The following is a 15,687-nucleotide window of genomic DNA, read 5'->3' as shown; positions in this document are numbered from 1 at the left end:
AATAGAACACCAGGGGGGTGAAAACCGAAAAATGTTAATATAAAAAAAGGAAAAGAAGAAAAATGTAAAATAAATTTTACTTTATTAAACCACAAACCCCTCACCTCCGCAATGGTTGGCCTGGATCCGTGAATGCCTCAGATATATAACTTCCAAAACATTTTTATAATTTATCTATTTTGATTAATTTGTTCATTATTTTCAGTAAAAGTTCTGCTAAAATTTTGCCGAACGTAATTTTTTGCGAACTCAAAAGATCATTCGGCCACTTAGACATTTATTTTTATTTAACCCTTTTATCACCATTTTCAAATAAAACTCAGATTTGTTTTTTTTTATGTAATAATTTTATATACAATTTTATTTAAATTTTTAATTCTTTTTGTTGTTGGTTTTGAAATGTGAAATGTTTATGATTAATAGTAGTAATTCTTTACATATTGCATACATACATAGATTAACTAAATGATTTATATAGTAAATGTTCAATTTGTGTTTTTATTTATTTTTGTATTTTTTTATTTTGTTTTGTTTAAATTAAATGATTAATTATGTATAAACTAACAATTACATACAAACAGAAATGTTAAACTTTATCTATAGAGAGAGATACTCGTACTTATATGTAAAAATATTACTAAATACATGTATAAAAGTATAAGTTTATTTTATTATCACAGTTTTAATTTTTTATAAATTTTTAATGGGGATATTAACTTAAATGCTAAGCTTAAATTACGAGTAAGTGAATTATTATAAAACAAACAAAAAAAAGAAAAAAGAATTTCATAAGTGTTCTTTAATGACTTATTTGTTATTGCGGTTGTTAATGCTGTTGTTGCTGTTTTTTTATAGTAATTAAATTAATTTATTCATGTACTTTAGTTTAATTTATATTTATTTTTTGCAAAGTGCATAATTTTTTAATTTCTTAGGTGAACTTACGTTACTAAAAAACCGTTAAAATCTATAGAGTGTAAGACGAATTAAGTTGTAAAGTGAACAAGATGAAAAACTTAAATTTATATATAGTTTTAAAGCAAAAAGTTTTTTTTATCTTTTTTTGAGGTTTTTAAGTAGATTTTTTACGACAATAATAATAAATTATATTTACAAAAAAAAAACTAAAAGATATATTAGCCAAGAGTTGTATTTATGTGTGAATATAATTTGCTAGTTTAACATATGAGGGGTTATAAAATTCTGCCATTAATTTAAGAAATAAATTTTTCGGTTTTTAACAACATTTTGGCTATAATGCACTCTATATTAGGTGTGGTATGTTAGCATATTGTTAAGCCCCTAAAATTGAACTTTGAAAACTCATTCTATAGACGGAAATTTAAGATATGTGATCGTGATCGTGCAAATAAAACAATTTCGTTTAAGCAAATAAATTTAGGGTATTAACAATTCGTAGCATCTGTTTATTTTTTATTTTTCATAAATCCACTCTAAAGTGCCGGCATATAAACCAGTCTGGCTGACCGCCCGAAATGACTAAATGTCTGTGAATAAGTGTTAAAATTAAGTCATTAAACTTATTTAACTGTATTTTAAATAATCAGCTGCAGTTGTATTACTTAAGTACTCGTCGTATAAAAATTATTTGTTACAACGAGTCAAGCAATTAATTAAATATGTATCGCTTACGAAAATAATAATAAAAACAAACATTGAAATAAGTGAAGAAAAATAAAACATGTTTAAACATGTGTTGGCAAGAGTGTTACTTTGCTCCGCGCTTCTATTTGTTCCACTTCCTCAAAACAGCAGAACATTTAAACTTAAACGTATTTCTTTTTATTAAGCATTTAAAAAAAAAATTATTAATAGTCACAAACTCAAAGTTTATTTGCAATGAAAAATGGATTTTGCCACAACATGTAGCAGGTATTTATATGGGAAGTTTTGTTTTTATTTTTTGTTTTTCTCGCGCTAATCCATCTTAAAAGCGGCATTAAGAAAATAATAAAAACTAGTTTTAAGTAAGTACTTAAGATGGTTTTTAAAGAGCTTTGGTTATGGGCTTTTAATAGTTGTGGCATTTTGAATAAATTGTTTTGAAATACATTAAAGACATTTTCTTCCAAAATATATGAAATTTTAGTGATTTGGCTGCAATTTGTCTCAATTTTACTTACTTTCTTGCTTCTTGTACAGATTCTCCTTAACTATTGGTTTGAGCCGATACGAATTTATATTTAATTTACTGCTTAACTGAAACTGAGCAAACCGAATTTGTACAAGGTGAAAGCAGTGGCGAATATGGATGAAGTTTTACATTCACAAATAATTATCTTACTCTTGAGAACTCCATATATAAACAATTTATGATTTCGCCACTTCTTTTTCATTCTATAAATTCGCCTTGTGTATAACAGTATTTTATATAGAAAATTTTTTGTAAAAGCATTTTCTTAGAAAATTTTGTGTATAAACATTTTTTCTATCGAAAATGTTGTCTATAAATTTTGTGTATAACGGTTTTATCTATAGAAAATTTTATGTATAACAGTTTTTTTCTATTAAAAGTTGTTTGTACAAAAATGTTTCCTATAGAAAAATTTGTGTATAACAGTTCTTTTCTACAGAAAATGTTGTGTATAACAGTTTTTCTATAGAAATTTTTGTGTAAACAATTTTTTCTATTAAACATTTTTTGTACAAAAATGTTTCCTATAGAAAATTTTGTGTATAACAGTTTTTTCTATAGAAAATTTTGTGTATAACAATTTTTTCAATAGAAAATTTTGAATATAACAGTTTTTTTTAATAAAAACTTTGTATATAACAGTTTTTTCCATAGAAAATATTGTGTATAAAAGATTTTTTTATTAAAAATGTTGTGTATAACAGTTTTTTCTATAGAAATTTTAGTGCACAACAACTTCTTCTATAGAATATTTTGTATGTAACAATTTTTTCAATAGAAATTTGTTTGTATAACAGCTTTTTTTCTATATAAAATGTTGTGTATGACAATTTTTCTATAGAAAATTTCGTGTATAACTGTTTTTTCTATAGAAAATTTTGTGTATGACAGTTTTTTCTATAGAATATTTTTTGTATAACAGTTTTTTTCAATAGAAATTTTTGTGTATAACAGTTTTTTCTATAGAACAATTTTTGTATAATAATTTTTCTATACAAAATTTTGTGTATAACAGTTTTTTCAATAGAGAATTTTCTGTATTACAGTTTTTTTCAATAGAAAATTTTCTGTATAACAATTTTATCTATAGAAATTTTTGTGCATAACAACTTTTTCTATAGAATATTTTGTGTACAGTTCTTTCTACCAAAAATGTTTGTATAACAAATTCTCTATAGAACATTTTGCGAATAACAATTTTTTGTATTGAACATTTTTCGTATAACTGTATTTTTTTTAGAAAATGTTGTGTATAACAGTTTTTTTTCAATAGAAAATGTTGTTTATAACAGTTTTTTCTATAGAAATGTTTGTGCAGAACTTTTTCTATAGAAAATTTTTTGTATAACAGTTTTTCTATAGAAAATTTTGTGTATAACTGTTTAAGTTATCTAGGAGCTTCCTAAAGTTGGGTCAACAAACCATCAGGAGGGTTTTTGCTTATATGTCAGCCGTTTATGTGCCGATTTTGGTGGTTTTTTAATAAAAAATTCTCACTACTATCTGTGATATATTGTACATTAGGATCCGAAACAAGTCCCTTGGAATAACTATTACTAAACCAATTTACAACTCTTAACCCACATAATTTCTTTTTAATAGAAAACCCAAAAAAACTTACTTTGAAATTATAAAGATTTCATTAATTTACAGCTTTGCCTTAGAGAAAATCTAGGTACTACACACAAAATGAAACCTAAATTAATAAACAATAGTTATAAATACAATATATAACTAGTTAGTTGCACTTAACCCTTTAGGAATTGTTGTGTTGTGGTGAGAGAGTGAGAGTGAGAAACCCATAAAAGATTTTTCAATTATTGCATTTCTAAGCCTGAACGGGAGGAGGTATGCGATGAAACATCACTGCCATAGGAAGTATTCAAACCATTCGAATTTGCCGCATACGCCAATGAATTGTTGGAGCTGGATGAGTTGGCCATTAAACTGTGCATGGCGGAGTTGGCATGTTTCATATTGGGCGGTGTTTGGGGTGGTGTATCAGGTTGGATTTCAGGAAACCCCAAGCGACCCTGTTGCTGCAATTGCTGCTGCTGCTGTTGTTGTTGTTGACTGTGTAAATTTTGGGCAGCATATTGTTGCGTCAAATGCATCATATTTGCCGAGGTATTTGAGTTGTTATTCATTTGTCCAGCTGTGGCTGCATAGTTGCTGGCCGCCGGATAGGCTGTGTTGAGGCGTGAGTAGGGTGAGGAGGCGGCCGCATTAACATAACTGCTCATCATGGACAGGGGTGAGGTGTTGGCCAAATGGTTATTTATTTGTAAATTATTGGCATAGTACGATTGGGCAGCCAATTGTTGTTGCTGGCTATTGCTCATGTAGGCCGCCTGATTGGGTGGTGGTGTTTTATTAGCCGCTGTATCGGCCACACTCCAAATTTTTGGTTTTGTGGCTGGTATAGGTATGCCACACTCATCTCTAATAGTTGAGGCAGGGTTGGCTAAATAACCTTGTTGCTGCTGTTGCTGTTGCTGCTGCTGTTGATAGTAAAGACTTTGGCTATGATGCTGTTGTAGTTGCTGTGACTGGGACTGCGACTGTGACTGCTGTTGACTTTGATAGGGATGATAGGCATTCGTATGATGGCCAGTTGTTGTGCCATATAATGAAGCTGTATTGTAATTTTCCAGTTGTCTGCTGGCTGTTAAATTTTCTGGTTTACGATCCTCTTCGTCATCCTTTAAATCATGTTTAACATTGTGGTGATTATTTTTAAGTTGGTCATGTTCTAAAATTGTAACAATAAATGGAAAAGTTTAAACAAAATTTAATTTGAACTGTAGAAGGGATTTAAATGAAATATTAAATCTTTAAATGTTTAAATGGCTAATCTTGTAAATAACCCCCTTTAATTCTAAATAAATTCAAACACTTAATGGACCTTTTTGCTTCTGTTTTTGCTTTCTTTGAAAGCACTTGTTTTCTCTTGTTTTTTCTTATCCTTAAGTCAAGTGCTGTCAACTTCCGGTTTATATTTATTTGAACGTAACGTTAAGTATACTTGTGGGCCACTTTAATACAATGTTAAAGAAGTTGATGGTGGGGTGTCAACGATGTGACTTTTCCTTTTTCTTTTTTTGAAAGGCTAAGGGAGGCTTTTTGTTCTAATACATTTAAGATTAAATAACTAATTTCAGGGAGATTTCTTAAAGGGGATTGAATAAATAAAACTTAATTTTTTACAGGGATTTTAAAAGAAAAGTTGAACAAAAATATTAAGCAACAACCAGCTGTCTAAAGTAATTGTTTAAAATTTGTAATGCCTACCTTTAAGCATTTGCTGGCCATACATATTGCCCCCTGCTCCTGCTTTATCAGTTTTCTCCAACTCTTTTTCGTCATCCGACAGCATGGCATCGTCGTCATCATCTTCGGTGCGATTCTTTGGTTCCCAGGTCATTTTGTTCTCCTTCTTCAAGCGGCGACGTGCATTTGCAAACCATGTTGATACCTGAGTTAAAGTCATTTTGGTGATAATTGCCAGCATGATTTTTTCACCTTTGGTGGGATATGGATTCTTTTTGTGTTCATTTAGCCAGGCTTTTAAAGTGGCCGTAGATTCTCGGGTGGCATTTTTGCGTCTCGATGCTAAATCGTAAGAAGCACCATAACTGTAATAGAAAAATAAGTATAAATATATTTAGAGAATTTTATATATTTTTGTATTTTTTTTTTTTATAAAAATAGAAAGTTGAATTGAAAATGCTTTTAACGTTAAGTGGATTAAATATTTTTTCTTTTTATTTGTATGTACATCTGTATGTAAGTAAGTCTTATGGTGTAAAGAAAACTTATAATTTTGTATTTTATTGGTGAAAACCCCAGCATATGCTAAACTTTTTTTCCACAAGTTTTTTCTTTATCTAAGATATTTCTGAAAGGCACTTGTTGAATGTTAAAAACAAAAGAGGAAAAACATAGTGTGAAAAGCAATACACTATACACTTGTACAGGGCATGGCCAAATTAAAGGGGACTTTAAGGGAAATTTAAAGCAAATAAAGCAAGGATTTTATAGAAATATTTCACAGACATCAAACTTCAGATGCCTTAATTTGTTAATGTTGCAAGTGAAGCTTTAATTCGACCCAATGAACTAATTTAAATCCCTATAAATACGGCCACCTTCTGTACAAATAAAATATTCAATAGAACACCAACATTTTTTTTAATATTTTGCAAAGAATCTTAAACTTAAGATTTTTCAGGGGTAAAAGTAAGTAAAACTTATAAAATCACTAAAGATTCTATAGCTAGCTTATTTTTGTACTTGGTTTTATATACAAACTGTTAGGGGCCCAAGGTTATTAATTTTAAATCTATAAATATTTTTTCTTAACCATCATCCATCGTCCAATATTTACACTTATAAAAATACATATAGAATTATTCAAACGATTTTCTAAGTTTGAAATTCTTAAATAAATTATATTTATTTTTAGTTACCACACGATGGCTTTTGTAGCTAAATACATTTCTTTCCGACAGTATGCATTTTACTGATAATATTTTAAAATCACAAACACACAACAACAGATTCATTGATATTCATTTTTTATAATTTATTAAGTGTTGAAAGATTTGTTGAATTTTATATTTCTTATGATAAGACTTTATTTAAATGTTTGTTTGTTTTTTCTTCTTTCAATTTAATTCTAAATTAAGATAATTTGAATGTAGTTTTTTTTTGTATTTCAAATGTCATAAATCACTTAAGTCAGTTTGTTTGTATGTTTGTTTAATTACTTTATGACTGGAATTTTAAATACTGGTGCATAAATCAAGCCATATTTGTTGTAAGTTAACATTGTATGTGTGTTTGATATTTAAACTTACCCATAAGCAAATGTTGGATCGTATGAATAATAACCGGTTGTTGGTTGTAAACCGGCTGTTGACCAAGCGGACATATCGGAGCCAGTTGTGGATTCTTTAAGACTGTAGGGATTGCTCTGGAAAGAAAGAAGAAACATTGGGAAATAAGAATAACTGATGAAATAATATAAAAAAAGTTAGTTTTAATGTAAAATAAGCTAAAATTTCCTTTGTTTACATTATTTACATTATGTAAACAATGGTAAAATTTGTAAAATAACAGCAATTTTAATAAATTATCAACACAATGGGGCAAAATTTGCCAAAAATACATTTATTCACATTGTTTACATGTCGTAAACAATTAAAATAATGTAACAGAATTTATTTTGATCTAGTTTGACAATAATTTGAGCAAAAATTCTAAATGTTTACATTATTTACATCATGTAAACAATTGTTAATGTTGCAAACGAATAATAATTTAGGTTTTCAAATATACTATGGTTAAAAAAGCAAAATCTTTAATTATTTACATTGTTTACATGATGTAAACAATTGAAACAATGTAACAAAATTTAGCTTTCTAAATTTTTATGAAGATTTAAGCAAAAATTGCAATTGTTTACATTATTTACATCATGTAAACAATTGAAAATTTGCTGAAGTAAACATAATGTTTAATAATTTACATTGTCTACATGATGCAAACAATTGAAATAATGTAACAAAATTAAGTATTTTTACTTTTTAGGAGGATTTAAGCAAAAATTCGCAATTGTTTACATTATTTATATCATGTAAACATTGAAAATCTTTCAGAAAAAACAAACATTTTCATAATTTTAGAAGATATTATGGTGAAGCAAACAAAATTTCTAATCATTTACATTGTTTACATGATGTAAACAATTGAAATAATGTAACAAATCAAACATTCTACATTTTTGGGAGAATTTAAGCAAAATTTACAATTGTTTACATTATTTACATCATCTAAACATTGAAAATCCTGCAGAAGAACAACAAATTTCATAATTTTAGAAGATAATATGGTGAAGCAAACTTAATTTCTAATCATTTACATTGTTTACATGATGTAAACAATTAAAATAATGTAACAAAATTTGGCTTTTTACATTTTTAGGAAGAGTGAAGCAAAAATTGCAATTGTTTGCATTATTTACATCACGTAAACAATTGAAAATCTTGCAAAAGAACAACAAAATTTATAATTTTAGAAGATAATATGGTGAAATAAACAAAATTTCTAAATGTAAACAATTAAAATAATGTAACAAAATTTGGCTTTTTACATTTTTAGGAATATTTAAGAAAAAATCGAAATTGTTTGCATTATTTACATCATGTAAACAATTGAAAATCTTGCACAAGAACAAATATTTTCATAATTTTTTGGTCAAATAAAAATTATCTTAAATAAGTTATATTATTTACTTGATGTAAAAAGTATTCCCTTTGTTGCTTTTTTAATGGATTTTAGGCAAAATATCAATTGTTTACATTATTCACATTTAAACAATTTAAATTCTTGCAGAAGAACCAATAATTTTAGCAGACAATATGGGAAGCAAACCAAATTTTTGTAATTTTTACATTGTCTACATGATGTAAACAATTGAAATAATGTAACAAAACTTGGCTTTCTACAGTTTTTGGAGGATTTAAGCAAAAAGTACAATTGTTTACATTATTTACATCAAGTAAACAATTGAAAATTTTGCAAAAGCACAAACATTTCAAAACTTTAGAAGATAATATGGTGAAGTAATCAAAATTTTGTATTATTAACATTATTTACATAATGTAAACAATTGAAAAAATCTAGCAGGATGTACTTTGCAGGATTTAAGCAAAAATTCCAATAGCATACATTAATTCCATCGTGTAAACAATTGAAAAACTCACAGAACAGCAGCAATTTTGATAAATTCATATTGTTAAAATTTTAATTACTTTATTTTAAACTAATAATAAAATAACTATCTAACCTTTTATTGCACAATAATAACCTTAATAGAAACATGAACATACTTTAGTTTTTATTGAATTTCTTATCAATTTTTAGACAACACTGACTCCTCTCTATTCAAAACCAAACACCATTAATATTTAATAATAGAAAAGGTAAAGCAAAAACAACAACAACAGCAAAATACTCTTAAAAATCAATAAAATATTTTTCATTATTACTAAAAACATTTTTTTAATAAATGAAAAAGTTTTGCTTTATTTTGTTGTTCTATAGTTTTTATTATTGTATTATTTTAAAGAACCTAGCACAAAAACCATATTTATTAAATAACAAAAAGAATTTTCATAGTTGTTTTTTTCTGCCAACAACACCCACAACAATAGTTTTTTTTTTTTTTTTTTTTTTGAAAAACTCAAACACATTTACACTCAGGCATTTATAAATAAATAAAATACATGTTGTATAGTCTGAGTATTTAGAGGCTGGGCTTTTTTTTTTTGACAAGTAAAAGTTTAAATTGAAAATAAATGAAAAAAAAATAAAATTTATAAAATAATTCAAGTTGTTAGCTATTGTTAGGTTTATATAGGTATAAGGCTGTATTTAGGGCCAAGCAAAAAATGATTTCGATATTATTGAAAATTTGAACTGAATTGAATGTTTAATCTAATCCCGTTAAAAACATTAAAAATCCCCCATTTATGGAGAAAATCTGAAAGATTCTGATATGTAATGTAATGACTCTGAATACTAAAGTTTGCTATTGTTTCTTGAAAATCAGAATATCTCAATAAAGTATTTGTATCCTTTTCAGGGTACCATCCTAATGTATATATGTATTAGTAGAGTGTGTTGACGTGACAACACAAAACACTAACTATATTTGTGGCATATGCATGTGTATGTGTAAATATTTCACCTATTTGTTTGTGTTTAGTGACGTTGATCATATGTTTGTGTTTTAGAATGATGATGATGGGTTGGGAGAAAATTTTCAGCGACAAACCAAACAATGAAATGAATATTTTAAAATAAAATTCTAAATAAATTATTTATAAAATGTTCGCACACACATACCACCTTATATACACATAATATAATAAAACTACACACAAAAAATATTATAAAAAAAATCATAATGGTTGTTTTCAATATAATACAGTTATAAATACAAACATATGGGGGAGTACATAAAAAAAATCCACAGAAAAGAAATATTTTCGGATTTTCTATCTTTGATTTGAATCAAATTTGTCTTAGATTTCTTACGGATTCTGTTATTTAATACATTACATTTAGTTTACACCAGATTTCATTATGTTTACATTATTTACATTATGTAAACAATTGAAAATATTGCAAAAGAACAATAATTTTGGGAATTTTTAAGACAATATGGCAAACTAAAAAAAAACTTTAATTATTTACATTGTTTACATGATGTAGACAATTGAAATAATGTATTAAAATTAACTAAAATTTAATCGGATACATATTTATGAGAATTCAAACGGAAATTCCTATTGTTTACGATATTTACATCATGTAAACAATGTTGGATTCCAATAAAATTGACTTTTCAAATGGTAACAGTTTCAGTTTAATTTTAGATATTTTTTTTCTTCTCAAATTACAGTAACATGTCAACTGCTAACATTAGATAAATAATTAAAGTAATATTAAAAAAATAATTTCAAACACTTTTAAAGAAAACCATGCTTAAATAGCTATTGTTCATATTATTTCCATCATGTAAAGAATTCATTTTGTTGCAAATGTTAGTCATTTTAATAATGTTTAAAGACAATATGGCAAAATAAACCAAATATCCAATTATCATCATGTTTACATGATGTAAACAATAGATATAATAGTATAAGTAATAAGTAATAAGTAAAAAAATACAACAAATATGACAAAATAAATAAAAACTTTACTTATTTACATTGTTTACATGATGTAGACAATTGAAATAATGTATTAAAATTAACTAAAATTTAATCGGACAAATGGAAATTTCTATTGTTTACGATATTTGTATACACATAATGTTAGTTTCAAATGGTGACTGTTTCAGTTTAATTTTAGTTTTTTTTTATCTCAAATTACGGTAACATATAAAAAATAATGTTTTCAAACACTTTTTAAGAAAACCATGCTTAAATTGGCATTGATTACATTATTTACATCATGTAAAGAATAGATTTTGTTGCAAAGGTTAGTCATTTTAATAATGTTTAAAAGCAATATGGCAAAATAAACCAAATATTCAATTATCATCATGTTTACATCATGTAAAGTAAGAGTATTTAAGCAAAAAATGAAAATGTAAAGCAATTTTGATAATATAAAGACATTATGACAATTTACATTGTTTTCAAGATAAAGACTACTGGAGCAATAATCAAAAATTGACAGAACTTAAATCTCATATGTACATATTAAAGATAATTTAAATAAAAATTTGCACTTCTAAAGTAAACCAAGGTTATATTTCCATTGTTTACATTATTTACATAATGTAAAGAATTGATTTTGTAGCAAAAGTCAATAAGTTTAATAATTTTTAAAGCCAAATAAATAAAACATAAAATAATTACATGATGCAAACAATTGAAGTTATGATTCAACAGAATTTACTTTAATATCAATTGTTTACATCATGTAAACCATTGAAAATATAGCAAAAGAACAATTTCGATTAACTAAAGACAATATGACAGAAAAAACTCTACTTATTTACTTTGTTTTCAAAATAAAGACAATTTAAATAATAACTAAAATTAACCAATATCTAAACTGCTACAGAATTTACATTAAATTGATGTTCTTTATATGAAATATTTAAAATTGCAATTGTTTACTTTATTTACATTTTGTAAATAGGATAACAAATCTCGATTATCATATTTATTATGTGCAATTTCAATGAAATTTAGTATAGAATCAATTTGCAAGATTTTATTGCATCATAAACGAATTTTTTAAAAATTCTCATTTTAATGAAGAAGACAAGCCAGATTAAAAAAATTAAGAGAAAGGAGCCCAAATACATTCACAATATTAGTGTGCTTCAATTCGTTTGAATTCCAATAAAACTTCAACACAATTTTAGAGTTTTCGTACTTAAAAACTCAAAGCCTTTTTCATTTCTGCTCCTACACCCCTAGAGTTCATTAAAATTAAACATCTCCAATAGAAAATGTATTTATAACGGTTTTCATTAAAATCAAACATGGCGCAAACAACTAAAGAGAGCATTTCAACATGGATTCCCCCATATGTATGAACAAGAGTATGTATGAACGTAGTTGTACGTGTGAGAATGAGAGTAGTGGGTGGGGATGTTGTTATTGTTATTTGCTGTTAAACAAATATTATTGGTTTGGGGTTGTGTGTGTGTATTTGTTGTTAGGGGTTCATTGATGATGTTGCTAGTAATAATATTGCTTGCTGTTGTTGTTGTTGTTATTTTTATGTAATCGTCAATGACAATAGTTTACTTATTGTTATTGTTGTGTCTGTGTGTTGTTGTTGTTATTGTTTGTATGTTGAAGTAGTTTTATGAAAAATAAAGATGGTATTATTACTTTTTATTGACATGTTTGTACATGTGTTTAACATTGACAATAATATTAAGAGGATTTAACGGAGGGACAATGTGTTTTATGTATACGAATATGGCGAAAATGGAATATATTTATTGAGAAATTGCATTTCAAAAGAAATTGCTTAATGGAAAAATAATTAAAAACGATTCAGAGGTTATATGTTGACACCTCATAACTAAATTTTTTTTCAAAGATGAGAAAAATTTAAAAAATTTTTAAAGAGTTTACAAATTTTAATCATTTCCCTTTTAAATATGGGAAATTGGAATATATCGTTAGTTTAGAGTACAAATGTGCTAAGTCCACTTTTTTTGGAAATTTATAGTTTAATACAAAATGTTAGAATTAGTTAAAATACAATGATTTCTTAGAAAGAAAAACATATACAATTATGTGCAAGGTTACTAAAAACTACAAAATAAGTAATATAAGTAGCCAATGCACTTTTTTGATTTAATATATCATTGTAAATTATACCAAATTAGTAATAAAACTGATTGATTTCAAAAATTAGTAAAGCAAAGGTTTTTGGAATGTTTTTTATGTCTCATATAAAATTTGTGAAAATGAACTTAGAACGTTTGCACACTTAAGCCAACGATATGTAAACTTAATTGTTACGTTAAAGGAATAATTAAATTTTCCTTTTTAAACATGATTTCCTATCTAAGCATGCTGTCAATATGAATTTATTAAAAGGATTTAAAAAAAATATAGTTTTCAAAACAGCAAAAAAAAAACCAACTATCTTAATGACTCAACACTAACAATGATAAACATTGAAATGGCCACAACCAGCAGCAACAGCAGCCAAATCAATAGCAATAATAACAACAACATAATCAAGCATGAGCCAAAATGCATGTGACTTAAACACACACATAGATACACACAGAGACTGAAAACAAAACTAATCCAATTAACAATTTGACAGTTACAAGGTAATTAAAATCTATATGTGCGTAAAGTTAAAAACTAAATTTACATAAAATGGTAAACAGCATCCTGTAATTTTTTTTTTTTGTTATGGAGGTTAAACGATTTAAAACAAAAACAAAAAAAAACAACTTACCAAAGGTGTATAGAATGCCGAACTATCCACACCAATACTGGGATAGGGATTTTGTTCGGTTGATGGATATGCGGTGCCATAAACACCTACACCACCGGTCGGCATACGTGAGTAATTGGTTAAAGCTAAACGTGCCGAATCGTATTGGCAAGAGCACACCGTCTGACCAGACACTGGATCTGTCATAATGGGACGACCATTTTCACAACAACCACCCCCCGAACCGCTGCCAACGCCGCCGCCACCACTCGGCGAATGATTTGCTGAGGAGCCGCCAGCTGCTGCTGCCACAGCGGCTGCAGCCAACACCGAAGATGCTGTTGCTGCTGCTGCTGTTGTACCTTCCGGCCCATTAACCAATGCATGGGCAAGCGTTGCATTTGTTGTATTTGATGTTAGTACACTACCAGCATGATTGGTTGATGTCTGTGACATTGCACCTGGACTTAGGGGACCATTTGTTGTGCCGCCACCGCTTGATGAGACGGATGATGAGGACGACGCCGATGAGTTGCCAGATGGACTGAGAGAATTTTCATGTGTACCCGATAAGGGAGATGGGGCATTGTGTGACGACAGCAATGCTGCGGCTGATGTTTGACTTACATTACCGCCAAGTAACTAAAAATATACAGAAACAAAAAAAACACACAAAAATAATGTGGATCAGTTTTTGAGGCCAAGTAAGAAAGAAGCAGCCTAAAATACAGTATAAATAAAATAATAAATAAGGTTGAGAGAATACGTGTATAAAACTGTAGAAAAAAAAAACGAAATTGAATATATGTCGGAATTTTTCAAACAGGTATTTTTTTGTCTTAATTTTTTGTTATTGTTGTGGCAGGGTTTTTTAGACTTAACTTGGTCAAGTACGAGTTTGTACTTGGTTGTTTGTGTTTGTATTTTAACTTTAAAATAACAATTCATGACGTACATATGGATCGTATATGGATCATTTAAACAGGGTACTACACTATTTCCTAACAAATAACATACAAACATGAATGACACAAAATATACAAGTTTGTGTATAACATAAATGTTATTGTGTATAAGAGTACTTTATATAGCAAATTTTCAGTACAAGTATTTTCTATAGGAAATGTTGTGTATAACAGTTTTTTTCTATAGAAAATGTTGTGTATAACAGTTTTTCTATAGAAAATGTTGTGTATAACAGATTTTCTATAGAAAATGTTGTGTATAACAGTATTTTCTGTGGAAAATGTTGTGTATAACAGTATTTTCTATAGAAAATTTTGTGTATAACATTTTTTTTTCTATAGAAAATGTTGTGTATAACAGATTTTCTATAGAAAATGTTGTGTATAACAGTATTTTCTGTGGAAAATGTTGTGTATAACAGTATTTTCTGTGGAAAATGTTGTGTATAACAGTTTTTTTCTATAGAAAATGTTGTGTATAACAGTTTTTATATGGAAAATTTTGTATATAACAGTTTTTTCTATAGAAAATGTTGTGTATAACAGATTTTCTATAGAAAATGTTGTGTATAACAGTTTTTCTATAGAAAATGTTGTGTATAACAGTATTTTCTGTGGAAAATGTTGTGTATAACAGTATTTTCTGTGGAAAATGTTGTGTATAACAGTTTTTTTTCTATAGAAAATGTTGTGTATAACAGTTTTTCTATAGAAAATTTTGTGTATAACAGTTTTTTTTCTATAGAAAATGTTGTGTATAACAGTATTTTTTGTGGAAAATGTTGGGTATAACAGTATTTTCTATAGAAAATGTTGTGTATAACAGTATTTTCAATATAAAATGTTGTGCATAACTGTATTTTCTATAGAAAATGTTGTGTATAACAGTATTTTCTATAAGAAATGTTGTCTATAACTGTTTTTTTCTATAGAAAATTTTGTGTACAACAGTTTTTTTTCTATAGAAAATTTTGTGTATAACAGTATTTTCTATAGAAAATACATTTTCTATAGAAACTTTTTGTGTAACAATATTTTCCATAGAAAATTTTGTGTATAACAGTTTTTTTA

General features: G+C 27.1%; 1 protein-coding gene across 1 annotated transcript in view; it reads right to left on the bottom strand.

Annotated features, from left to right (window-relative positions):
* Nucleotides 1-3,906: 3,906 nt before the first annotated feature.
* The window catches only part of caup (caupolican), a 34,975-nt gene continuing 23,194 nt past the window's right edge, over nt 3,907-15,687 (bottom strand). Inside the window, exons 2-5 of the mRNA XM_065503915.1 lie at nt 13,673-14,293; nt 7,015-7,130; nt 5,447-5,790; nt 3,907-4,907 (exon numbers count right to left, since the gene is read on the bottom strand). Of these exons, the coding sequence (XP_065359987.1) occupies nt 3,973-4,907; nt 5,447-5,790; nt 7,015-7,130; nt 13,673-14,293 (2,016 nt within the window). The 3' untranslated portion in view covers nt 3,907-3,972. The remainder of the gene's footprint in view (nt 4,908-5,446; nt 5,791-7,014; nt 7,131-13,672; nt 14,294-15,687) is intronic.

This window comes from Calliphora vicina, chromosome 3, assembly GCF_958450345.1.
Source record: "Calliphora vicina chromosome 3, idCalVici1.1, whole genome shotgun sequence".
In the NCBI taxonomy this organism is placed as follows: domain Eukaryota; kingdom Metazoa; phylum Arthropoda; class Insecta; order Diptera; family Calliphoridae; genus Calliphora; species Calliphora vicina.
Note: the sequence above shows the minus strand (reverse complement) of the source record. Positions and strands in the feature narration are given on the sequence as shown.